Source organism: Corvus kubaryi, unplaced genomic scaffold (assembly GCF_017639235.1).
Source record: "Corvus kubaryi isolate FWS band 111438036 unplaced genomic scaffold, C.kubaryi_AGA036_p1.0 75, whole genome shotgun sequence".
Taxonomy (NCBI): domain Eukaryota; kingdom Metazoa; phylum Chordata; class Aves; order Passeriformes; family Corvidae; genus Corvus; species Corvus kubaryi.
In genome coordinates, this window is record NW_024582062.1 from 1,488,396 (window position 1) to 1,514,593 (window position 26,198).

At 47.4% G+C, this 26,198-nt stretch overlaps 1 protein-coding gene across 11 annotated transcripts in view; it reads right to left on the minus strand.

Moving 5' to 3' along the window:
• The window catches only part of CAMTA1 (calmodulin binding transcription activator 1), a 231,678-nt gene that overhangs the window by 89,102 nt on the left and 116,378 nt on the right, over window positions 1–26,198 (minus strand). For all 11 annotated transcript variants that reach the window (XM_042051368.1, XM_042051360.1, XM_042051362.1 and 8 more), the window contains one exon: window positions 20,332–20,403. In XM_042051368.1, coding sequence (XP_041907302.1) covers window positions 20,332–20,403 — 72 coding nt within the window. The remainder of the gene's footprint in view (window positions 1–20,331; window positions 20,404–26,198) is intronic.

Below are 26,198 nucleotides of genomic sequence, written 5' to 3' on the forward strand. Positions count from 1 at the left end.
CAGTCCCAGAACAGCTCTCGCTCTCTTGGTAACTACGTTCATTCACCGTTCACACAGCAAACACACGTGCAAGTTTTCATTTTGCTGACTCGGGCCCTCTGAGGTCTATCTCTTGTTGAGCTTTTATCCACTGCAACTGCCTCAATGCAAGTGCAGTTAATAGGCTGTGACCAAATCACGGTGTGGCTGCCTCTGAGCTGCTTTGTCCTCTCACCAGAATCTCTCCTCTAAACCTCTGTCATTTCCCACCTTTAAAGCAAAAGGACCATGGCTGGCTGCAGGCTAGCACTGCTCATCACAGAACTGAACAGTGTCCCCCTGTCCCCAGATTGGGACATCCATTACCCTGCAAGCCTTCTTCTCTCACCTTCTTTTCATGCAAAAGCTTGCTTTTCAACTCAAACATGTGCTGACAGCTCTTCCCATCTCTAATCACCATGTTCGGATTAATTTCTGTGACCAATGTTCATCAATATTTATTACCCTGCAAAACTTCACAAATCAAAGTGGTGATGAAACTTGCAGGTAATGATTTTATAATTCCTTTCAGATGATTGATAAAATATTGAATACTACTCCAAGGCAACCTCAAAGGGACGCTGCCAGAACTGCTGTGAAAAACTGATAAGCTTCCCATTAGCAAGGAAGTGGCAAGATCCACCAACAGTCCTTGCACATGGGGTTGATGTTTATGCCATGAGATTATGTTTATGCCAAAGAAGACCATGGCTACAAGTCAAATGCCTAATTCTCTCCCAGCCTGAGGTTACCAGCAGGACAGGCCTGTGTGTGTGGCAGGAATATCACACTCAGACATTGACAGTGTCACACAGTATTGCCTCGATGAGTGACAGGACAGTCTCTACAAGGATCAACAGATGCTCTCGCACACAGTAACTCCTGAGGGGTGGCAGAGCAGAGCATGGACATTCCCTGCCTTTGAATCCACACAAAGGATGCTCAATGGGACCTGAGGCTCCCTCCAAGGACTGTTCCATGTTCCTGAAGTTCCAGGGTTCATGCAGGACTGGACAGGAGAGCTGTGCAGGCCGTGAGGGGTTTTTTAGCACTGCAGCTGGACACAAGTATTGAAAAATACATTTCCACATGCATCACTAAAACGACATCCAGCATTTCTCCGCTTTGCATCACAACTCCCAGTCATCAGAGCACCAGCGACTCCCTGGTACGGGGGATTAGATTAAAAAATTATCATCCTGGCTTCCTATGCTTTCTCCATTTGCCTCTAATGCTATTCTGGAGCCCAACAGGATGGCAAACCGTTGCATGTGATGAATGCAGACAGGCTGATATTAAGAACTGTGGCAGTTTTGTCAGCAAGAAACCATCGGGCCATAAATGCAATATTAAAGAGAGAACACCTGGAGCTCTCCTGAGCTTTTGTGTGAGCACAACCATGGCAGAGTGAATTGCCCTGTCAATATTGCACTGCCAAAGAGAACCATTCATCATTACTGCTTCAGGTAGGATGGAGCACTGTTGAGAACACAGGTCCTGTCTAACTTGTAAATCTCAGACTCAATCACAGAATAGTTGGGGTTGGAAGGGCCCTCTAGGGATCATTCAGTCCAAACCCCCTGCCAAGGAAGGGTCACTTGGAGCAGGTGACACAGGAAAACGTCCAGGTGGGTTTGGAATGTCTCCAGAGAGGGAGACTCCACACCCTCCCTGGGCAGCTGTTCCAGTGCTCTGCCATCCTCCATGGAAAGAAGTACTTCCTCATGTTGAGGTGGAACTTTTTGTGCTTTAGTTTATGGCCATTACACCTTGTCCTGTCCCCTGGGCATCACTGAAAAGAAGTCTGGCACCATTCTTTGACATTCACCTTTGAGACATTCACAGACATTAATGCAATCCCCTCTCAGTTTTCTCTTCTCTAGCTTAAACAGGTCCAGCTTCCTAAGTCTCACCTCGTAAGAGAGATGCTCCAGACCCCTCATCATCTTTACAGGTCTCTGCCATCAGCCATGGTGATATGAGCTATCAGTGCCAGGGAAGCTCTCTTGCATCTTTTCTCATTTCCCCATTTATGAAAGGTGTTTTTTTCACAATGGAGTTGCACATTTTTTTCACAGAAGTTCCAGAAGGCATCCAAACTAAGTGAAAATGGCTTGGGGGAAAGGATGTGCAAGGCTTCAGCAGGTCACCTGTGTCACAGACGGAACAGCCATGAGCACCCAAAGCCCCATCCCTCCTGCACCACCTGCTTCTCCCCTTGCCATGGCAGTTTTCAACAGGAAAACAACACTGGAGGTGCTGGCTCTGCGTGTGATGTACGGGAAGTGGGGAGAAGCACTCATCAGCAAAACCCAAAATAGCCAGAAACACGGTGGGTTTGTCAGATGGGTCTGGTGAGCTGAACTCAGACCTCTCCCTCAGCAGACATTTATCTAAGTCAAAGATAACAGGTTGCCATGCAATGGGAAAAGGAGAACTGGTCTACGTTCCACTCATCCCTGGTGTGCTGTCAGGTGTGTGCTGGCACTGCTGGGGGAAAAGTGGGAGCAGGGAAGGTGCTCCATGGTAATAGGCTCCAAAGGGACCAGAAGGTATGGCACAGAGAGAGAGCCACTCTTCATTCTGGTGCACCTTCTGCTTCCTAGCAGGATGATAAAGAGCTTGCATACCTAGAGCTGGCTGAGATGTTGCTGCAATAAGAAGATTCTATGACTGTCCTTATAGTCCTGATCACAGAAAAACGTCCTACATACAAGTGGAAAAGATTTGCTGCCAGCAGCCTCCTCTTCACCGTCCCCATCCAGAAGCGCCTGATGTATTACCCTCTTCCTTGCTTAACATCCCTACAAATTCCTCCAGGCCTGCTACTGTTATTCTGCATTATTTTTACACTCCTCTCCTGCAGCACCAGTTTAATGAGAGTGCAGCTTCAATTAATGTGTTCCCCAGAGAGAAAGGGTCAACCCACGTACATGAGGAATTTCTGATCCGGTTACACAGGAAGGGAGGGATCTCCTCTGACAACTTCTAACAGCACAGAAAAATTAATTCCCCTTTCCCACAGAAGTTTATAATGAGAAAGCCACAATATCAAATTGTTAATAATTTCACAGGCACAAATTAGTGTTGCTGAGTGAAATCTCACTCCTGTAACTTCGCTTTTAATGAAAGGCCACAGATGTTGGACTATATTTGCATTACAACTTGAGAAATGTTTCATAGTTTAGACCTCATCTATGTGATTCTATTAGCTCCATATCTGAGCTAATCTGCATAAATTTCCCCTTGTACCCATTCCCAGTGGCCAGGACAGTTTCTGTGCCAAAACCCAGACATGTCTGATTGACCACATTCTCACACAAGCTCTTGTGTCCTGCTGCTGCTTTAGGCTGCTCAGGGCCCAGCACAGGTCCCACAGCTCCACTACGATAGCCGTGGTTCACACAGATCCAGTCAGCTTTCAACTGACATGAACTTTTCAGTTAAATTATTTGTTTGGCCTGTCCTTAAATGCAACCAAAGGATTCCAATATTCCAAGTAAAATGAGTTTTCCTTTCCTACTTATATATTGAACTGATAAAACCATTCTCTGAAAACCGTGAACTCAGCTTCTCTTTCATTCAGCTTGTGCAAACCTGAGGCAACGCTGATATTATTGCAGACATCATTTGCATAGGGAGAAATTTTTCTTTTGATTAAAGACAAAAAAGCCTTTCTATATTTCTTGGTCTGCTTGTGGTAGAGACAACTGTGGCAGCTTCATGACTGTGCAGTTACCCAAAGATCTGTGCAGTTATCCCAAGATCTGAGCTATCACACCACAGAGTTTGCAGGAAGTCTGGTGAATGCATGAGTCAACCCCCTACTCTGCATCTCCAGATGCACAAAAAACACTAAAAAGACACCCAAATTGCCTGTTCTTACTGAACTCTTCAGCATGCAAAGACAACATTTTCAGATGTGAAAGGAGCTCTGCTTTAGCAGGTGAGTGACAGAAGAGGTTGAGTCTCCATGCCCAGGATGCCACAGGTGCCTGGAGGAACCCAGGAGCAGAAGACAGCCGACCCCTGCTCCTGCTGCTGCTTCCTGCAGGACTGAGGCACTGGTGCATGCCTCACTGCCCAGGGAATCCTCAGCTCCAGGGCATGTCCACTGGCTCAGGCTTGGATTCCATCACCCTTTTGGGAAGTGCTCACTCCAACTGTTTTGCTGAGCCTCTCTATAATAATCACATCTCCCTCCCGCTACTCAGATGATTAATGGCTGGATTTGATAGAAAAGCTGCTGCCATGCCCCGTTTTTCCAAACCTCCCTGACAAGAAACCTTATTCTGCTATTTTGAGAGGAGACCTCACCTTACTGCCCATGCCATTAATTGAATAACTATCAGTTCCAATTTATTCCACTTGGCTACAAATTAGATTTCAGCTGGCTACTTCGGAGCCTGCTTCAACACAAACTTATAAAGCTGACTCCCTTGGCTGATGCCACTTGTCAACCTGCATCTGTTCTTGGGGTATTAAAAGACAACAAAGCCAGAAACCCGCCAGTCTCTGATGAACAGAACCCAAAACGTTTGGCTTTGCTTTTTTTGAGTTTATCATTACTTTAATGGAGCCAACTAGGCTTAATATTTCAGAGGCTCAGCTTGGCTGCCTGCATCCTGCAGCCTTCCATTGAGAGCAAAGATACAACAGGAAGTTAAGAACTGATCTCAGGAAACCCAGCAGCACCAATGCTTCCTTAGAGAGCCGGGCAGCGCTGCGGGAGCATCCTCCAGCTCCACAACAGCATCTCCAGTGCCAGTTCCAACTGTTGTTTTGTGAGCACAGCCTGATTTAATTCCTATTGGGGTATAAAAATTAATAACAGTAAAATGTCATGATCATCTCACACTAATTACGCATCTAATGAATAATTAGCTGTGGACACATTTGACATTTTTGGTCATTAATCTGAGCAAGTGTTTTAAGCCTTGAACAAAACTCTGTGACTGCAAACTTGGTGCTGAGTGGCTCAGATCTGCAGCATCGATGCTCCCTGTGCCAGACAGAGACCACCCACTGGTTCCTGCCCCCTTCCCTGGAAACAGGGGAGCTCCTTGGAGAGCACACACCAGCTCCTATCCCCTTCCCTGCTAACAAGGGAGCTCCTCAGAATTCATGGAGCAGCAGAGCAAATCTGTGTCTGCCACTACCATATTAGCTGGTGGAAAAACTAGGATTTAGGAAGGAAATTTCTGCATGCCACCTCTATCTTTGCACCAAACCTGGATATTTATACATGAAGCTGTGAGAAATACTTTTTCCTGAACATGCCATGAATTTGCTATAAACCACCAAGACTTAAAATTTCCATTGTAAGCTGTCATTTTTTAATGATAAAATCATTATACAAATGGGGGAAGAAGACAGAACTCTGCATCTTATATATCTGTGCACATGTATACACACATCTTTCTCTGCCTGGCTCAGGCTTTTACTACCCCTCCTTTCCCTCCATCTCTAACATTTTGCCTGCAAGGTCTTGAGAAGGAAGGAAAACAAGAAGGAAGCAAATCTCTCCACAAGGGTAGAGATGAACTCTCTTCAAAGCTGCAACACCCATCCACAGCTAATGAACAAAACATGTCTCATATTTAGGATGAGGGGACCTATAAAAAGGTCACAAAAGGCCAGGATTAGCACCAGATTGAACACAAAACCAAAGCAGAAAGCAACAGATGTTTCCCTCCTAATTTACTCCATTAGGATCTTCTCCAGCTAGCATGCACTGCTGCTTGCTAATGAAGCATTTCCATCTCCTTGCTGCACAGCTCGTAAATAAGCATGCCTGAGGTTGGCGGCAGGAACTCAACCACCCCTCCTGGGCAGGCTTTTTCTCTTTTTATAAACCCTGGGTTTTGTCAAAGAGAAAATAAAAATCTGTTCCCAAATTCATAAGTAATTCTGACACAATTTCATCGCCTCCTCTCACTGAACTGCATTTCTTGAACAGGGATGCTCTAACCCCATGGTGAACCCCTGTTTCCTTGCGCTCATCAAAGCAACTCTTCCCATTATGAACAGCTGTGGATGCACTAGGTGTATTGATTTTTAAACTGCAGGAGCAAGCCACAACAGACCTAAAATAACAAAGTATTTCACCTCCTGTATTGCCACTCCTGGTATTTTACACTAAACTGAAGAAACACTTCAAAGTTGTTCCCTATGGCAGACCCCTCACTGCTCCATCTCTGCTGCGGTGTCACCTGGAAACAGCCCCCAGCTCCAGCCTATGGTAAATAAATCCCCTGCAGAACCAACCTCAGCATTGAAACCTGCTTCCTGTTGCTGCCCCAGCCACCACGGGCATGTCTGAGAGCTGCAATTGTCCAGTGAGCTGAAAACTGGGAACTACTGCCTTGTTGGAGAGGTTGTTTTCCATCTCTCCAGCCTGTGAAATATGACCTGAGGCTGAAACAGTACCTCGGGGGCAGCAGTCCCCTGAGGCACAAGGCAGAGGAGCACTGCCGAGCCCGCTGGTACTGCCTGCTGTTGAGACATTTTAGACAGACACTTCCTAAGCAAGACACATGCAACCACAGAATGTTAAGTGCTTGGAAGGGTCCTTTAAAGACCATCCAGTCCCAACCCTCCCTTGTCATGGGCAGGGTCAGCACCCACTATCCCAGGTTGTTCCAATCCCTGTCCAACCAGGCCTTGAACCCCTCCAGGATTGGGACACCCACTACCTCCCTGGGCAGCCAGTTCCAGTGTCTCACCACGCCTCCAGGAAAGAATTTCCTCCATTAACCTAAATTTCTCCTCTCTCAATTTGTACCCATACACACATCCCTCCCCATTGCGCTACAGCTTAATTATAATGCTCTCACAAAGAATTTCAATTTATCCTACCATGGGAACAAGCTCTGTAATGAAAAGGCTTTATTAAAATAGAATGTAAAACATGATATTAATTAACGAGGCTGTGCAGGTGTGTTCATGAACGTGGCCGAGCTCTGTTCACACTGAAGGGAGATGGAGCTGGGGTCAGCTGTGGCATAACACCCCATGGCCATGCAATGCCACACACCCTGTCGTGACACCTTGCACAGCCAACACAATGCTGCTGCTCAGGTTTGAATTCAGATGGGAAAAACCATGGAGCACCTGCAGAGAAGATGATAAAAATGTGCTCCTGGCAGGAATTCAATGAGACTTTTAAAGCAGAACCAGCCCGTGCTCCACCACAGCACCTGAGAGATCTGACCAGGCAGAATTTCGAGGTGAGAATTAACGCGGACCAACAGCACTTAAGGTCAGAATGCCTTATCACACAGAAAAACACGAGCTTAAAGACAGGCCTGTCTGACACTGACATAAAACTCCTGCAGATGGAAAGCCAACGAGAGCCAAAATGTCACAGAAGACTCATCTAGCTGCAGTGAGGTTCTCAACAACTTGCAGATTGTGTGGGGCTTATTTTTTTAGTTTTTGACATTCGGCTCGAATCTGTGTCCTTCCTTATCTGGGTGTTCGCAAACCTGAAGCACCCCTGTGCTGGTGGCTGCTGGAGCCGCAGCAGAAAGACACCCTCACAGTTGTGCGATGGCTGCACACGGTGCCAGGCCACAAACAGCCCCAGTTTGTCTCCTCTGACAGGAGCTCAGGGCACTGTGGGATGATATTCTTCACTCCCTTCAGCCAGCTTATTTGCCGAAATGCAGCAAATTATACTGCAGCAGGTGCGAGCATTATGCAGGGCTATTAAAAGGAGGCTGTTGGTATCTTACTCATACGTCAACAGAAGAAAACCCACCGGTGATATACATTCACAGCCGCGTTAGGCTTGGAGCTATTGTCGGAGGTACAGCCTGTGTGCAAATCCATTCTCAGGGTCTCTTTTGGTAGAGCACAGATATTTATGGCTGATTTTTATTGTGTGGGCCAGATATACCTCGGTGAGTAAGCTAATCACTCCAAGTACACAAAAACCATCAGCAGATCTGTTAGCCAGCCCCAAGAAAGGCTGTATCCCATCTCATAGCTCTGGTTCAAGGAAACCTGACCCTGCCCCAGCAGATCGGAATCCCCCAGGACCCAGCACCCCTCTGGCAACTCTCCCACACCCCTGCCAAAAGGGGCATTTCCTGACTTCCAAGCAATTAACTTTGAAATAAAAACTTAGCACAATCTTACACTGAGTTTTAATACAAGTATGCAGAGCTCTACGTACAAATGCAAGTAGGAAGTGTGGTTTGGTCTGCTTGCAGGAACTACATATGAGCACCCCCTCTGCATGGCAGAGCTGCAGCTGTTATACATACACACAGCCAATTTTTATGGCTCAGCTCTAAACCTCTGAAAAATAAGGTTTATAATAGAAACCCTGACACCACCTAAAATATGGCAGCACTACTGGGTGCTGCTGGAATATGGCCCTAATTTATAAACCAGGGAGAAATCCTGTTCCATTTTGAAACTTAGAGAGAGTAATCTAGAAAAAGGGTAAACCACAGGAAAAAATGGTAGTGTTGTCCATGAGCTATAGTGTCTAGTCCATCCAACAATTCAAAAATAAAATAGGATGCCACAATATTTAGGCCACACACTGAATCTTGGACTGTCACAAAATAGAAACATGGTGTATCCTAGGATGGGGGTATACTTCATAGAGCCATATGCCATTTTCCATACTTCTGGGTAGTATTTTTCCAGTGAGAATCTGATATGAGAACACTAGAAGTAAAGAAAAAAAAATTACTAGAGAAGTAGAACCCAAACCCTTCAGTTTTGCTTGATATAATAAATGTTTTTGCAAGAGGGCTTCAGTGCACTCCGTTCTAAATTGAAAGAAGTGGTGAAGCAGCAGATTGCTCACTCACAGGAGACACAAGTTTATCACTAAACCTTAGGAAAAAGCTCTTGGTTGCCTTGAGGCTCAAGCTTTGCATTAAAATGCATTGAGGAGGCGGTGATTCAGGGGGCAGTGGACCAGAAATCTGCTTGAGATACTTCTGGTGCCCCTGAAACACTGAGCAAAGGATTCAGCCTCGGGATTTCTGTTTGGAGAGTGACTTTGTGCCTCCTCGGGCACCACAACCCTGGGACACCACTCCCAGCGCCAGGTGGGAGGAGGCAGTGGGACAAATGCCTGTCTCAGGAAGTGCTGCTCGCTTGCAATTTTGGGCAACAAACAGGAACCTTTTGGAACAAGGGTTGGAAATTAAGAGGCCAGTGAGGATTTCACTCATCACTGTCACTTGCTCCAAAGCCTAGAAAGAATTCTGTCTCTTCTCCCCTACACACCAGCACTAACCCATCCCAGATACTGGGATCACATCCTGATACAGTCCAAAGGAACATTATTCCCCAGCAAGGAATGATGCTTTGGGGGTTCACAGGTCTACCCTGCAATTTTCATTGTGGCCATCCTGGCCTTCCTTTCCTACTTCCCCTAAACTGTCTCCTTTTGCAAGCTGAGCATCAAAGGAGAATAAATTCAGATTTATCACGCTTTTCCTGCTAAAACTATTTCCCAGCAGACTTACAAACCAAGCACACCACGTTCTTGTCGGCCACATCATTGTCCACCAACCTGGCAACATTTACCTACTTCAGACTCAGCCCCCCACTTGACTGAGCCCTGAGCCCTCTGTGTTCCTTATGAACAAAAAGCAGGATTTGCTTGTGGAAAAAGCCAACAGCAGCAGCCCTAAGTAACAATCCACAGAGCTGTGCTTCCCCCCCAAACCTTCCCCACAGGTGCTGCAGGAATGCCCAGGATGAGGGCAGGAGAGGGGCTGAGCTCTTCATGAGCTGTTAGCAGGCTAACGAGGGCATCTGCAGAAGGAATAGGCACTAAAACTGAAACTAGATACAAAATAAATATCCCAGAGCTGGATTTCTTAAAAAAGATTCTGCTGAGCTATAGTTCCACATCAAATTTTTATTGAATACATTTTCTTCTGAGAATTTGTGCACTAAAACCAGTCAGAATCATATGAGAGGAGTATAAATTTCATGTACAGTTTTCACTGCAAACATCCTTCAAGAGAAAAAGCAAAAGCACTTTCTAATCAAGCCCGCAGCACATCCTCTCCCTCCTCCCATGGAACCCACGTGGGCGGGTGGGAACTGGAGCCCAGGCAGCCCCAGTCGCTGCAGCACTGGGGCAGTGGGGAGCTCTGGGGAGGGGTGCTCTGCCTGAAGGTTATGGGGACAGGGACACATTATCTCCCCTTTGCCATGCCCAAAGGCAATGCCTAGGTCTGCTTCGCATAGAGTAAAGCTGTGAATAAGGTGACATTTTAAAGCAATTTATATTCTTAGCTGACAATGTGAATTCACACAATCTCAGCAAACTGTTGTTAAAACCCAAACGTGACACCGCCTCTTCTCCCAAATTCAGAGTTGCCCCTCCAAAACTTACTTGGTCACATTATTTTCTCAGTCTGCTATGGATTTCCTATTGGATTCTACAAAACCCAAAAATGAGGGGCTGGTTCCCTGGAAGGACAATGTTTCTCACCATACAAGTGATTTCAGGTGACTTTGAACTCAAAAAGGCTCGAGGATCTGAAATGCTATTACAGACAGAAAAGCTATTTTAGTCAACTTCTTTTAGCAGCATCCCAGCACCCAACACTTTTAACTTGCCTATCCCCCAACAACTACAAGGTGAACTCAGAAAACCTTCTTCTCTCAGAGGTTTCCAGATTTGTCGCCATAATGTGAACTTCAAACAAGTCTAAAATCCAGCACCTTTCAGCACTTGAGCAAGTCATGGTGGCTGTGTTGCCCAGATGCTCACACGGCTGTTCTTCCCAGGATATTGAGCTATCTGGACCCCTGAGAAGAAAATTACACGGAAGAAAAGGTCAATAAATGGCAGAGAGGAGATGACATCCCATAATAGTTGTAATTACTGTTTATCGGAGTGCTGCACTGCACAGGTAGCAGGTTACAGGATGTATCTGCTGTATTTTTCCATGAAAAGAGGACACAATACAGGACTCAGAGTCAATCTCATGACATGTGTGTCTGCTGTGTCACAGGATGTGCCACACACTCACATCTCCTCCGTGGAACCAGTGACCTCGAGAGATGCTGCATTCATTTTTCTTTCTGCATATTTTTGTGGTGAATTTATCGTTCAATAAACCCAAAAGAACAGCAGCATTTGACACCGGAGCTCTTTGTGCCAGTGCCAAGCGCTGTGGGAGGAGCTGGGGCTGGATCTGCACCTCGCTCAGACTGTTCATAGCAGAACTGATGTTGTGGCTCCATTCTCCACTGCAGGCCAAGGAGGGGATGGACCTTCCACTAGGATTCCTTTTCCTATGAAGTTTTACACTAGGCATGTAAAGCAAATTCCCAGCAGGACAGGTGCAGGAAGTGCAAAAGCATGAGATGTGCAAAATTTGACTGATTATGTTTCAGAAAGTCATTAAATATCTGTATGGGGGCACTGTAAAACCAGACAGACACAGGCGTCTGTGCTGGTCAACAGTGGTTGAAAGACTCTGAGATGCTTGGCTGAACCAACCTGACAAGGTCCTTGGACTCCAAAACACTCAAGACACCAATGCTGTGTCTTGAAAACAGCAAAATCCCTACAGAAAGTGGCTGAAGTCTAAGTTATAGAGAGGAATAAACTCCAGTGTTCTGCATTCAGAAATAAAGGCTGCGATTACAGAGCTGTTGACGCCAGCTTTTGAAGAGTGCCACAAACAAAGATAACTGAAGAATGGTGAAAATCCCAGCAGCCTCCTCCCTCCCTTCTCCAGCAGAAAGCGCCTGTGATGGCTCAACTGAGTTATAGATAGTGATTGTCATGACAGCTCAGCAGAAGAGCAGTGGTGTGTGTGCCGTCGCTCTGGCCAGGCAGCACCAGGTACCATGGGGATGACTGGGAGCAGCCATTCCCTCCTGCCATACGACAACAAGAACAATAGGAAGACACATCGAATTCAACAGACTTATTTTGTCCTGGTTACATTACTGGGAAATCTACCTTCCTGGGAAGAAGAGATTTTACAGTGACTTAGACTGATGAAAACTTCAACCTCTATTTTACTCTGTCATGCTTTCTTTGCTGCCCATGGCCAATACCCAGAGTGAGCCAGCAGACAGTCATACGATACACGCCCCACGGCAGCACGAGGAGCAGAGGCAAAGCTGACATTTAATGGAAAAAAATGTACGGTGATAAAAATTGTGCACTTTTTCCTTGACACAGAAAATGATCCCCTTAGGAACAACGCCTGTTCAGAAGCAAAAGCCATTTAGGTTGGTCCTTCTCCTCTGGCTTTTGCCCCTTCACTAATATGCTAAAGAAGACCATTGAATGATCTCACAGACGACTAAGGCTGTGGTCCCTACACACCATTTCCACGGCCTCAGAGGTGAGCACAGCATTTTAAAGTGCACACCATGAATTTGGGGCTGCTTTTAACAACCTTTACTGCCTTTCACTAAGGGTAGTGCACCATGTATATATATTCATGGGTCTAAGAGCCACTTTCCCATCCATTGGTCTGACCCGAGACATCACCATGGGTGTGGCAAGAGGGATGCAGTGATGCATCCGAGGTGGGATGCAGGTGGCAGCTGCGGGAGGTGACAGGGACGGAGAGTCTTCACATCACTGAGGCAGTGCGAGACAGAAGAGGCATCACAGCTTCATTAACCCAGGGCAGCGCAGACGTCAGTGACAGCTGAGGCAGCCAGTTGATAGAAAGGGAGTAGAGACTCCTTCAGAAATGAAAGATTATTTTGAGAATAAAAGCAACCAGGGTAATAAGCAAGATGCTTACAAAGGCAGAGGAGAGAAAGAAGAGCATTCAAACCTGCAGGCACCTGGGAAGTGATTTATCCAAAACACTTAAAAAAGTGTTCCTTAACAGAAAAAATACAGAGGGTAACTCACTGCAGGCCAAAACACTGCGTATTAAAGGAAGAAATATCCCACATTAGAAAGAGAGACTTCAGCCTTGGCAGCATCTGCTCCAAGTTGTCTACTGCCCACGCCAGAACGAACTCCAGATCTCTAAACTCAAATTGTAATTTGCTGCATTACAGAACTCCCAACTCAAGCCCCAATTGTAACTCTCCAGTGAGGGTGAAATTCCAGCCAACAGTATAATACATTCACCGACACCTGCAGACCTAAGAATTGACCAGGGAGGATGTGGATGAGCTCAGCAGAATCGCTGCATTGCTCCTGGCAAGGCTCAGTGTCCTACACTGGGAAAGAGCTTCACTACTGCAAGGTGCATAATTTAATAAACCATTAACTCAAACCTGAGGTGAAGTAAATTCAGCGTATTATATATTTCAAAATAGCATTAGAATTCAATTTAAGTGTCACCAAAAGCCTAATCCTCAGTATACAGAGCATATTAATAAGTGTCTTGGCGCCCGTGGTTTGATTTCATTTCCAGCTGAGTTGTGCTGCCGCATGGCTGCGATCCCTGCCGCGAGGATGTCTCGGTGACAGCATCACTGGCCTGAACCAGAGCAGAATCACAGGGATGACAGTCCCGCTCTGTGGGGCCGTCCTGGGAGAACACGGGGGTGGGCACTGGAGCAAAAGTAATCCTGCTTCCAGTCGTGTCACTTCTTGGTGTCCCTGCTGAGATGCTGATGTTCCCCAGTGACAGCAGGCCTCTTGCAGGGTCCCCAGGAGCCCCTGACCCAATTGTGCTGTCGGGTCCCTTTGCAACCACAGGGGCAAAACCCATTTTAGGTACGGCAGGGGCTCCTGTTCAAGCTGAGCTGCTGGATAAGGCACAAAAAACCACTCTGTGGCTGCCCCCCGGCCGTGCCATGGCGCATGGCAGGGCTGCAGCCCCCGAGAAGGGACAGAGCCAATGCTTTCCCTCCCCCAGGTCAGGCATCCAGGGCAAATGGGGCACCATTTCCACCAAGAGCCAAAAGCACAAAACCTGCTCTCCCTTTCTGTGGGAGTTGGACATGTTTTGGCCTTTTCTCCGTCACCCCGCCAGAACTTCTCTCGATCAGCAACCCAGGCACATCCCCCAGCAGTTTGGGAAATGCATCTCTTCTATAAATGACAACAGATTATTTAAGCAACAACTAAAGCACTCTGACTGCTTTTTAGTTTGCTCGCATTAACATCAGTCTCATATATCTAGGGAATGAATCCGGGATTTTCTTTAAAATGGTGGAGAGCGGTACAAAAATAGAAGCCTGCTTGTCTAAAATAAAGTTATGTGTTTGAAAGGGTTGGAAATTGTTTTTTAATCACAGGCGTCTTTCTTCTGGAATATAATCCACCATCTATACATTCTGCTCTTCCACCCAATTTCTCAGGAAAATGCAGCAAGTGTGTTAATAAATAATTTATAAAAACATTACAAAAGATAAAGCACTCCTGCTAAAATGTTTCTAGCCTTTGACACACCAGTTCATTTGTAATCCTCTTTGCCTCCCCTTCACTGGAACATCAGCAGAGGGTTCGCGCTGCCGCTCTCGCAGCCCCACTTCACCCACCCTGCAGAATCTCTGGTTCATAGGGATCCAGGCAGATACAGGGCACAGTCCAGCCCAAGCCACAGCTCTATGTTATCTACTGTAGATTTCTGTCATGGAAAATGTTTTTCACAGAAACAACATCCTGATTTATTTTCGCAGTCTCACGTGTGAGGATGGCTGCAAATGCAGGCGGCTGTCCCAACAAACAGGGCTCCAGGGTTTGTCCTTTCTCCAGCAGCACACAGGCTGTGCTCTCTGTGACACTCACAGGGTGACTGGGAGCACATGCACAGGACACTTTGCTTCTCTTACATGTTTGCTCTGAAATTCACTTTCAGGAGTCAGTATGTTAGACACGTGACCAAATAAAAAAAAGTCAAAATAATGAAACTGGACAATTAGTACAAAAGAGTTCACAGAACCCCTGGAATTTCAGTTGGACTGAGCAATAGTTTTCACACAGCTCCACCGATTCCATGAGTATTTCAGATCTTTAATGAACCCTGAAAAACATGATGGGAAGTCTTGAGACACAGCTGTTCCAGTGACTGCAAGGCAGCAGAGACACAGCAACGAGTACAGTGCCTTCAGAAGAGCTGTTGAGAAGATGAAAGGAGGGAAAGAAGAGAGCATCCTTTAGAGAGATCAAGTCAAAGGCATCTTAAGGAAGCACGAAAAGGGTATCCACAACTTCCTCATCCTCTGAAAATGCTTGTACATCGTGAAGCCCAATGACGACACGAGAGGACTGACTGCTGCATCCTGCCAACGTCTGATACCAACAGCACCTCTGCTGCTGCAGCTCAGAGCTACATCAACACAGAAGACAATTTTGCTCTCCTGGAACTGGTGTTTGCTCCCCCCACACTTACTGTCTCCTCTCCAGCACAGCTCCACGTGCATGCAGGGCACTGGGAACAGGAACTGAGGCAGCTAAAGCACAGCTGCTGCACACGTCTGCTCAGTGAACACCCACCTGTATCCTGAGCATGCTTGGGACGCAAAGCCACACTGGTGATAGTTTGGCACCACATACCATGCTCTACTGGACTTCTACACCACTTGATTTCATCACATGGGTTAAAACTCACTTTGGGAAAACGTGCCAGCACAGCAGCAACAGTTTATAATCCCGTTAGCAAAAATGCACAGGCTCCTTGTGCCGGGGCCTCACTCGTACCCCACCCCCCAACATACAGGACCCAGCTAAGTGCCCATGTGCAGCACAGCATCCTCTGTGCTTTATTGCCCAGCCACTTTTATTTCACCCAAATGAAAAATAAAAACCCATTACTAAGCAAAAGTCTTGAGAATTTTTATGAGATTGTAATGCTTCCAATTTATGTTGAAAAAGCCCCAAATCCTCAAGCTGTCTGTCGCTGCTCCAGCCAGGGACACAGGAGATGCTGCTGACGCAGCGGAGCACAAGCGATCAGAGAGGGAAATGCTACTCTGATGGGGTGCTATCAAAAAGAAATGGGAAGGGTTTCCCCTTGTTTAGGACATAATGGAAAACCGAGGCAAAAAAATACAGAACAAACACTAAATTTCTGCAGGACAGTGACAGATGTCATGTAAAATGTTTTAAATGATTTTTTAGGTCTCGATATTTTCTGCCCACAGCTTTCAGACAAGATGTATTTTAGGAAGGGAACACTCAGGGGGCATCAAGCATCAGTGCAGACATTCATAGTAACAAACTGCTGAATATTCAAGTGTATCAGAAGGAAGAATTCGGGAAAAAACAGAGTAAAGAGAATATTGCCAAAACCTTTGACATTCCATCAGTGCTTACACATACTCTGCAAGGCACAGCTGGTGCACGCAGACCCACAGGAACGGTAATTAAAGACCACTGCCCAAATACTGCCCACCACCAGTGCCCCCACAGCATCTCCCACTTGCTCCTTCCGTGACAGACATCCTGCCTGGATATTACACCTGGCATGACTGCTGATGTCCCTGACCTTCCCCTGCCATCTCCTACCCCACAGGAAAACATTCCACGATTGCCATGGCTGCTGGGAGCATCCTGTGAGTGTGTGAGCAATAAAGATGAAATGCACTTTTCCCGCAGGCTCCCAGAGAACTAGATTATCACATTTCAGCAATTACTGCAAACACTGGATTTACAACAGGGCTCTGTGGGGCTCTGGTGTGTCCCCGTGCCTGCCTAGCTCAGCCTGCATCCCACTCTGCTTCCTTGGCTCACCTGCCAGAACAGTGCCACTGACACTCTTCTGCACCAATTCTGAATTATTCAGTGAGCAGTTAATGCATGTGCAATGTGAAACAGCCCTCTGCCGACAGACCTCTCTCCAAGGCTTGTTAGTCTTAATTTGTTCGACTGGCCAAGAGGTCTAAATTTACAAGTTTTTAGCATGATCCTATAGCATGATCCTATAGTTTATGTACTTCTTAATTAAGAAAAAGGGCAACACTTTTTAAAAATGTATTGCCTCCCATCCCCATAGCACCTGAACACCAGCACTAAAGAAGACATCAGCACCTGCTACAGGCAGGGTGGGACACGATGAGCATCCAACGAGCTCAGCATCTCCAGCTGCACAGCACCGGAGTGGGAGTGAGCAAGGGGCCCATCGCTGCCGATGGGTGAAGGCAAAGCCTGCCTCCATAACCCTGGCAAGCCACAGCCCGTCCGGAAGCCTGGCAGCCAGATTAATTTTCAGTTCCTGGGGTGCCAATTTCCAGTGCACAGAAGGAACATTGCATTTTCCTGCTCAGCTGTGCCAATGTTTGAATTTCATCCGTGTCTGAGAATCCACATTTCCCCTCCATTAGTCAGTATGAGTACAAACAGGGGGTTTTCTTCTTTTTCCATTGACACAAAATCTGGTACTATGCTGAAGGTCTAACAGGGGCAGCCTGAGTCCTGCCAGTGACAAACCAATGCACTCAGGGTCACAGCTGCGCCAAAGCCTCTGCAGGAGGCTGGGATCTGCCATCACCCACATTCCAAAGAAGGTTTCAGCAGCTCTGCTCCACGCTCAGTGAACTGTGGACAGCCAGGGCTCTGCATCTTCTCAGAAGCGAACAGATAATGCAAAACAACAAAAACTGAAGTACTGCTGAGGAGTCCTCCCCAGCAACCTGTGAAGAGGCCACCCGGGTCCTCATCCCCATCTTCTCTGCCTGTCACTCACAGCATGATCTCGTATTTCTAGAGATCAGAAAATCAAAAGAAAAATATGAGAACCAAACATAGGAAACCACCACCTTGGGCATGCTTCCTTCACTCAGGCCCAAGAGTGAGTGTCCAAGGCAGCATCCATGGAAGGGGCTGCCAGCACCCAGGGCTGGACCATCTCCGGCAGGAACACACCAATGCTAGCTTGACAATTGCAACACCTATTACAAACATGAAAGGTCTTTGGCGTAATGCAGCATTTAAAATCCATTATCAAGAAAGCTTGGAATGTCTCAAAAATGTGAAACCCCTTCAGAAGAGAGAGGAGGTGCAGGCCCCATGCAGCAGACCCCAGCCACAGCCACCACCACCATGGTCTCTGCTGACAGCACAAGAACTTCTAACAGAGATCCAGAAAACCGCATTGTGCAGCTCCAGCTGACTGGTTCTCATTTCTCATCCCTCTGACCGGTCTGCAGGGAGCAGGCACATCATGTCAATCATAAATGACAACACAAAGTTGTTTAAGTAAGAAATCAGATGCCACCATATAATTAACGGCTATGGCACCGTGTAAATGCATGAGAAAGGCTGTGAGTCCCTGTGGCTGCTTTGAGTCCTGGCCTTTATGCCGCAAAGGCAAGGCGGAAAAGATCAAGAAAAATTGCATGGGGAATTTTAATGGATATCTAACCTGACAATAGGATTTGGAGGAGGATCATCCCATAAAACATGGGTGGCATTGCAGAGTAATTGTATTTACTCCCCATTGAGCAGAGACTCACAGACAGAGCACCGCCTGTCCCAGGAAGGTGCTGAATGCCTCCCCAGAACAGGGAAAGTCACCCATGTGGCTCTGTGAACTATAAAGCCAAACATGTTGCTGGAGGTTAATGTTACACATTGCCCTGGCTGTACCTACTTTTCAATATCAAACTCATTTACCACGGCTGTTGAAATGAAAGCTTCCGAAGGAGATGCACAAAACACCTTCTCTCTCTCTCTGGTGTCACTGCTCCTGAATTCACCATGGAGCTGAACACAAACACTGCGCAGACGACAGAAAATATTCTTGGCCAGCTCCTTTCTGCCAACTGCATAACCTTGAGCGCATGACTGAAGGATGCCCGTTTATGCCTGGGAGATGCTGCCATGAATCACAGACCCCTCCTCCTCCCACAGCGAAGGCACAGCATGTCCTTGTTGAGGAATACCAGTCTACCACAGCCACAGTGAGACGTCCTGCAGCACATTTTATATAAATAGGCTTCTAAGAAATGTACTTCCCATCCACTCCTCTTGATAAGAAGTGATTACCAGAGCAAAGAAAAGGACTAAACATCGATGCACATCCTGTGAACGTGATGGGGCCAGACCTTGGGGAACAGCTCAGAGATCCTACAGTGCTGCAGTGCAACCCATCAGGGAGATGCCAGCTAAGTGCCATAGCAGCCAGGGCCAGCAACACGTCTAGAGAGCACATCACAACAAGAAAAAGTAACACAAAGCTCACAAATGGAGAGAAGTGACCTATGGGGGCAGGAGCTCTCAAGGGGGACAAGCACAGCCTGGGCAGCCCGTAAGAGAACAGGATCGATGCAGTCACGCTGCGTTTTCAGAGGAGCCACAATTCTCTGTGAGGTGCAGTGCTGCTCCCACCACTGCAGCCAAGCGTCTCCTCTTTCCTTGCACACAACATTTATATGCCGTGGATGCAAATGGAGCTGAGAGCACACAGATATCACAGAGGAGGGGGACATCTGGTGCATGTCCGTGGTGTGGGCACCATCCTCTGTGGGTTGTGAGGGGTCAGTCCTGCCCCAGGGACAGCAGCAGTGTCTCCTTTTTTAATATGGAAGTTGGAATTGCAAAACCAGGGAGAAACAGGAATTATTTTCCATTTGCTTCTAGAAACAGATGTCACTTTCCTCAAACTTGTTTGTTTTCAGGACCATGGGAGTTTAATCTTTGAAACAATATTATTACAATATGTGTCAAGTGCTATTTCCTAACAAAAGAAAACAAATTGCTTCCACTTTGTACACCATGGTAACCAGTCAAGAATGTGAACAGCTCCTCAAAGGTGGGGTCAGCAAACACCCCCCCCCGGGCAAACTCCCACACTTGGTCCTGCGAACACCCCCGCAGCCCCGGGGGAGCTGCCCAAACCCTGTGTAAATAAGAGGAAAACTTAGCTTGACTCCTCCTGGGACTTTGCTGTTCCCACAACAGCCAGAAGAAAAATCATTGGGTGACTCCAAAATACTCCCTGGAAACTAAACATCTCACCGGAGGAAAGCAGATCCACTGCAGGGCCAGCTCCAAAGTTCACCCCAAATTCAAACACAGCCCCAGGGTTCTCCTCGAAGTCAAGCACAGCCCAGGGCTGATCTCTCTCCCACACCATGGCATGCCTGTGCAGCATTCACGCTCCTGCCTTGCTTCAGGATGGAACAACACAACCAGAAACCTCCAGAAAGTCTCACTTGAGCCAATTCCATGTTTAGGAAATGTCTGAGCTGGCATCAGCTCTGTATTGCTACAGAAAATATATAATCTGTCCAAACAGAGACATACAACTAAAAAGACCCATTTTGCCTTCACAGGCGAACAAAATCCCCCAGGCAGTAAAACATGGAACGCTGATCCCCCCGGCAGCAGCTGAATGTGGCCACAGCGGCTCCACCAGGTGACCCCAGAGAGAGAACTCATTGTCATCCTACCTGCAGAAGCCAGTAGCACCTTCTGTGAAACGTGGGGATGATGGAGGAATGGACGTAGCAGCCATACAGGCACTGGGGACACAGAAAGAGAGAAAGCAGAGTCAGGTTAGTGGAGGAACCATCCCAAGAGGCTGCACTGGGGATGGGGCATCAGCGCGTGACCCACGAATGAGGACATTGTTCTGCTGTTGGTCTGGGGCTGGTGACACACAACACAGCACTGTGGCACCCCAGTGTGGCACTGTAAGCATTGCTACAGGTCACAGAACCCCCTCCCTAACAGCCCCCGGCTATGCTACCTTCGCCCAAGGGTGGCCACCCTGGATTGGCCAGAGCAAACAGGGGCTCCCATGGTGCTCAGCACCCCGACACAGACAGAGCTGGTCTGGGGGCTGCCTTCGAATCTTTGCTCCATTGTGTTTTTATTTTCTGGCAAATACAACACGTTCATCTCTTTTTCCATGGTTTATCTCCTGGGTATTTCAACTGAAAATGTTGTGTTTGTAAACTGAAAAAACTGCTGTCAGGTATTTTAGACAGCAAAATACAGTTTGTTTCTTTTCTTCTTCTTCTTTTTTTTTTTTCCTAATGAATTCTGCTTCTCTGATTAACTGAAATCAGCAAGACCGAGAAAATCTTTCTTCAGGAAAAACACTGCATTTCCAGTACGTTAAAACTTTTTGGTTGGAAACCAAGCCCAGTGCCAACCCAAACACACAAAACTGGTTTTAATTGCAAAGATTCCGAGTGCAGAGGGGTGCCCGTGCTGCTGGACATGCGCATTTGGTGAGCACATGGGAGGCTGCGGCAGTCCCCCCTCCCCAGGATCACTGCTCACAAGGTCGGCCTGAATTAAACAGGATTTAAGGACTGGCTGCTATCACCGAGTTATTTTTAAAACACAAATGACAAAGATTAATAATGTTTTTAAAATGTGTCAAGGGTACATTCTACACACTGAAATGCAGGGAGGAAAAATAGAGGAGGAAAAAAGCCCTGCAGAAATAATCCAAAGAAAAGCTTAACATTTAAATCCCTCCCCAGGGTTGGGGAACAGCCGCCCTGACAGTGACTCCTGGCACATGGCACCAAGGGCTGCACAGAAAGGTCTGCAGCGTTCAGTTCTGCTGACTCAGAGCTGGTCCCCCCACTCCAGAAAGCATTTTGGGAGGTGCAGCATCTCCCAGTCCAACCTGCTTCCCAATGAGGATGGGAAAGCTGATCTGGAGCCACTGGAGCAGCCTTCAGAGCAGCCAGGGACATCCATAGCACCTTGTGAGATATGCATCAATCTATTTCAGCACCCCCCAACTTGCCTCCCACCCCAATTTGCAGTGGAGTCGATCGAAACTTCACCCTGATTAAAACAAACCCCAGCACTGGGCTCTGTGCAGCTTATGGTGCACAGCAGGCAGGAGCGCTGCCCTCCCTCTCCAGAGCTGTCTCGCAGATAATTCTAGAGCTGTCAATAATGAATCACACAAAAGCCTCCCACCTCCATGAAACTGGTTCTCGACATTTCAGCAAACTGTTAAAAAAATCCTAACAGTTCACAGAATTCAAAAAGCACACAGAACACAGAAGGGATTTCTTAAATTTTTCTTTTTTTTTTTTTTTTTCCCCATGCCGGCAGAACATGGGAATCGGACTCTGGATGGATGTTTTGAGGCTGGATGTCCTAACTTGGACAGCTGGGATGAAGAGGACCCACATACTGAGCAAGCTCCTGGCCTTGGAGAGATGGCAGAGACTGTCCCCACGGGCACTGAGAGGTACCACAGCAGCACAGAAACACTGCAGGGGTGAAACAGACCCTGGGAGCCCAGCACGTGGAGCGCAGGCAAAATGAGTGATGACAGCAATAAAAACTACATTAATTTTTGGATAAAAAGAAAAAGTTGATATAAATAGAAACCTAGGAAATCTGTGTGTCATTGTTTTGGAGGATTTTCAAGATTAATGGGTTAAGCACTGTGGATGACACAAAATCTGCAGCCTGATGGCTCAGCACATGGGGGCTGTGGGGAGGGGGGGTGTAGGATGTTCCTATACTTGGATCTGCTGACCCCTGCCTCTGGCCCCGGGATGGCCCAGGGCTGCCGAGCACCTGGCCGGCTCAACACCTCCCTGAAACTAATGAGGAGAGTGGAATTACCACCCTGCCTGGCCAGAGCAGACAGGTAACCAGGGCAAGAGTAATGCCTTTAGCTAAAGCAGTCTTTAAAATGAATTCTTGCTCAAAACAGGCAAAGGGAGTTTCATTGGCTGGGTTTTCTTTTATTTTTCTAATTATTTTTTTAGTGGGAAGGTAAAAGCTGCGGAGGCCTGTGTGTCTGTGGAGATGTTAATGCCAGGCTGGGCACTCAGCCAATGCATTAAGTGAAATCGAATTCCTGAAACCAGCTTTAATCAGCAGATTTTTAAGGTTAGAATGACTCTCTCCTCTGCAAGGCTTGCCAAGGTTAATTCTGTCCTGAGCAGGCTGAATTAATGGGCTGGACAGGGGAGAACATTTTTTTTCATGATTCTCTTTTAAGTTTACAAAACCTCCAGGAGAAGAGAAAAGGCACTTCTGAGCTGTCTGAGGAGAAACGCCACCTCAGCAGCTCATTGACTGCTGTGTGGAGAACACGGAGGGGGCCGGCATCAGCCTGACCCCAGAGGAGCCCCGGGTGGCACTGGCCGAGGGACACCAGGCTGTGGGGATGCTCTGACCTGCTGCTGGGTGCCCATGGTGGTGGCCCTGTGGTCCCATTCCTATCAAGGAGTGCATCCTTGGCCCTGGAGATGACCCTGTGTGTGTGGCCAAGGATGTCCTGAGCACAGACCGTGTCCTGCCGCTGTGGGGGATCCCTCCTGCACAGCTCCCTGGGATGAGACCCCCACACCTGCCCCAGGAGCCAGCTGCAGGCACCTTCTGTGCAGCCCCCACACTGGTGCTGGAGGGTCCAGCCCTGCCAGCTCTGCTGCAGCTCATCCCTTTACAATTCCAGGGGTAATTAAAGAGAAAAGCCTTCTCTGGGCAGCAGGGGAGAGTGTGCAATTACAGCTGCCTGCCCTGCCATTTGTATGCAGTGCACATCTGGCATTACCAAACTTCTGAAAACTGGGGGAAGGGAGGGGGAATATAAAATCAAATTATTAGTGGATTTTTTTTATCCTGAGCTCCTTAAAGTGATTGTGGCTTATTTAAAAATAATGCAATAACGCTGAGGTGTTCTTCCTTAACAAGCATACCTTGGGAATGGAAACAAGAAAGCAGGAGAATCAAAAATTCAAGATAGGGTTGGACAGGCTTTGAAATTCTTCTCCCCAGTGAGTTACACGAGTGGATATTTAAAAAAACCTAAAAACCGCCTAGATTTTGTTCAGATTTTCACATTGAATTCCCAATTCCCTTAATAAGAAGCTAAATCAATCTTTAGAGAACAAATCACGTAAGACCTATGGCTGTACATTATTAAAATATACTTGAGTAATTTTCTGGTGGTAAGGCTTCAACTTCCAACACCCTGGCAGCCTCTGGATACCAGGAGCAGGATCTGTGCAGGTTATTGGGGGAAAAGGACCGTGCCCTCTGCTCTTGGCTCTGTAGTGGTGTTGGGCAATGTGCTCAGCCCAGCAGCTGATCAGCTCCCTGGTACATCCCCGTGCTGCTGGGATCTCCCTCTGTAATTACTGACCATTTCAGAGCTTCCTCACCAATATCCATGAGGGAGCAGCACAGTGCTGGCAGTAGCAGCACTGCTGCCATGGATCAAACCTCCATAGGAAGCCAAAAGAGGCGTTGGCTTCACTCCTCTCATCATCCAGATGACAGGGCACAGGTCTCCTGAAGCAGTGGCTGTATCTGAGCCCAACCACGCTCGGCTCTCACACTCGCCTGCTGTAATCAGCACGCGCTGGGAAGGAGCAGCGGCCGTGCAGCACATACGGATTCACAGGCATGGAAGGGAAACTGGAAAAGCAGCCTGTAAGTGCTCAGATGAGCATCCTTCAATGCAGCAACCTCTGTTTTGGCGATACAGTCAGAATGCAATTATAAGCCCTACTCTCCCATCCCTACCATGATATATAGAATCATTCTGTGATTTTATCACAGACATTTCCATAATCTATTCTTACAGGTACCACTGCTATCCCATTCTTTTCACCAACTTTTCCATATCCAGCAGAGACGCTACCCAATCTTCCTGAAACCTATTCTTCTGGATGTCATACAAATCATGACCAGAGGAATTTGTCAGCTATTTGCAGTGATACATTTGTTTACATGTAGGAGCGATTGTCTATCTGTTTCTGTAACCAGCACCCACAAAAATCTCTGCTGATCTCTGAGAGGGCAAAGCCCAGCTAGAAAAGTGAGGCAGCTGAAAACTGGGCTTCTTGGCCACCAAATTAGCAACCACTGGGGAAACCCCTCATGTTTTGTGTGTCACCTCTCTTCTCAAACGGACCAGAAGTGAGCGCCTTCTGAGACTGGGTTATCTTGCAAGAGATAATCCTTCCTTCAGGACAGGGATGCTGAAGCCAAAGCCACATTCCAAATCCATTCAAACGTCAGATGAGGCTCGTCCCTGTCAGCTGCGGGAGCTGCGGGAGCTGGGAGACAGCGGCGGCTCCCGCCCACTCCATTAATCAGGATTCAGCGAGAAAAGCCAATGTGCTGCTATAAACCCCCTGACTCGATGCCAGCACCACGCGCAGGGAGCCACGTGCCATCAATCTTCCCTTGTCCTCCCGCAGCAGCGAGACGCAGCCGGGGGGGACTGACGGGGGCTCGGCAGGCGGGCGGAGCAGCAGCCCTGTGGCAACTCTCGGAGGGCACAGCAAGGCACAGGCACGCTGAGCAGACAGGGAGGCGACAAGAGATCTCAACATTTCCCCGTGCAGACTGGCCCCAGTTCAGCTTCTTAAAACACTAAACAGGGAGGGGAAACCACGTCTGAACCCTGGGGAATCCCAGGGCCAGTAGGCTGCCGCAAGAGCTCTTATTTTGACTTAAGAATTGTCATAATATACGAAGGCATCCAAAACTTCCCATTACTGCTGCAAATCAAAAGTAAAACGCTGCTAAACGTGTTTTCTCACTCATCTTGGAGAAACACAGATATTAGACAGGTTTGGATTTTCCTCTGACGTTCATATATAGCAACTTTGATTCAGCACAGCACAAAACCACGTGCTCAGATCTCAGCCTGGGCTGAGCTGCGCTGCTGGCAAGGTTCGCCTTTTATCGATGTCGACACAACTTAAGCAATTGCTTACGGTTTGCCAGGTTGGGCAAGGAGTCCCTGGTACTGACAGCAGATTCCAAAACACTTCTTAACACTTCTAGGCAGCTGCAAAACCCAGAGAACCTGACCCTTCACTTTTCAGCTGTGGCATCACAGCGCTGTGCAGCCCCGGGCACTGCCCACTGCGCAGGCACTCAGCCTGGTGCAGGGATTTTGGGTTTAGTCCTGTCAGCTCTTTTGCTGACACATTTCAAACCCCCCATATGCCCTCAATGCCACTGGCAGCCATACCCAGATGATAGTTCCTGGACTGAGCCCAGAGCTCTCATGTGATGGCTGATCAAGGGAGGAGAGGTTACACAGCCTGTGCATTGCAGGACTTTGTCACTTCTGGTGGCTTTTGTTAACAAATATTGTTCTGTTTACCTCGGGACTCGTTAGAAAGCAATTTTTGAAATGTTCAATATTTAATGAAATATTTAAATGTTTAATGGGTTCTTTTTCAAACCCTGTTTTCCCTCTGTGGGATTCTGAAGTCTCTGCAAGGATTGCAAGGTTTTAACTTTCTCACTGTTAGAAATGAATCCTCTAATGACATTGGCTTAACGGCAGAAATCGGTGTACATGGGG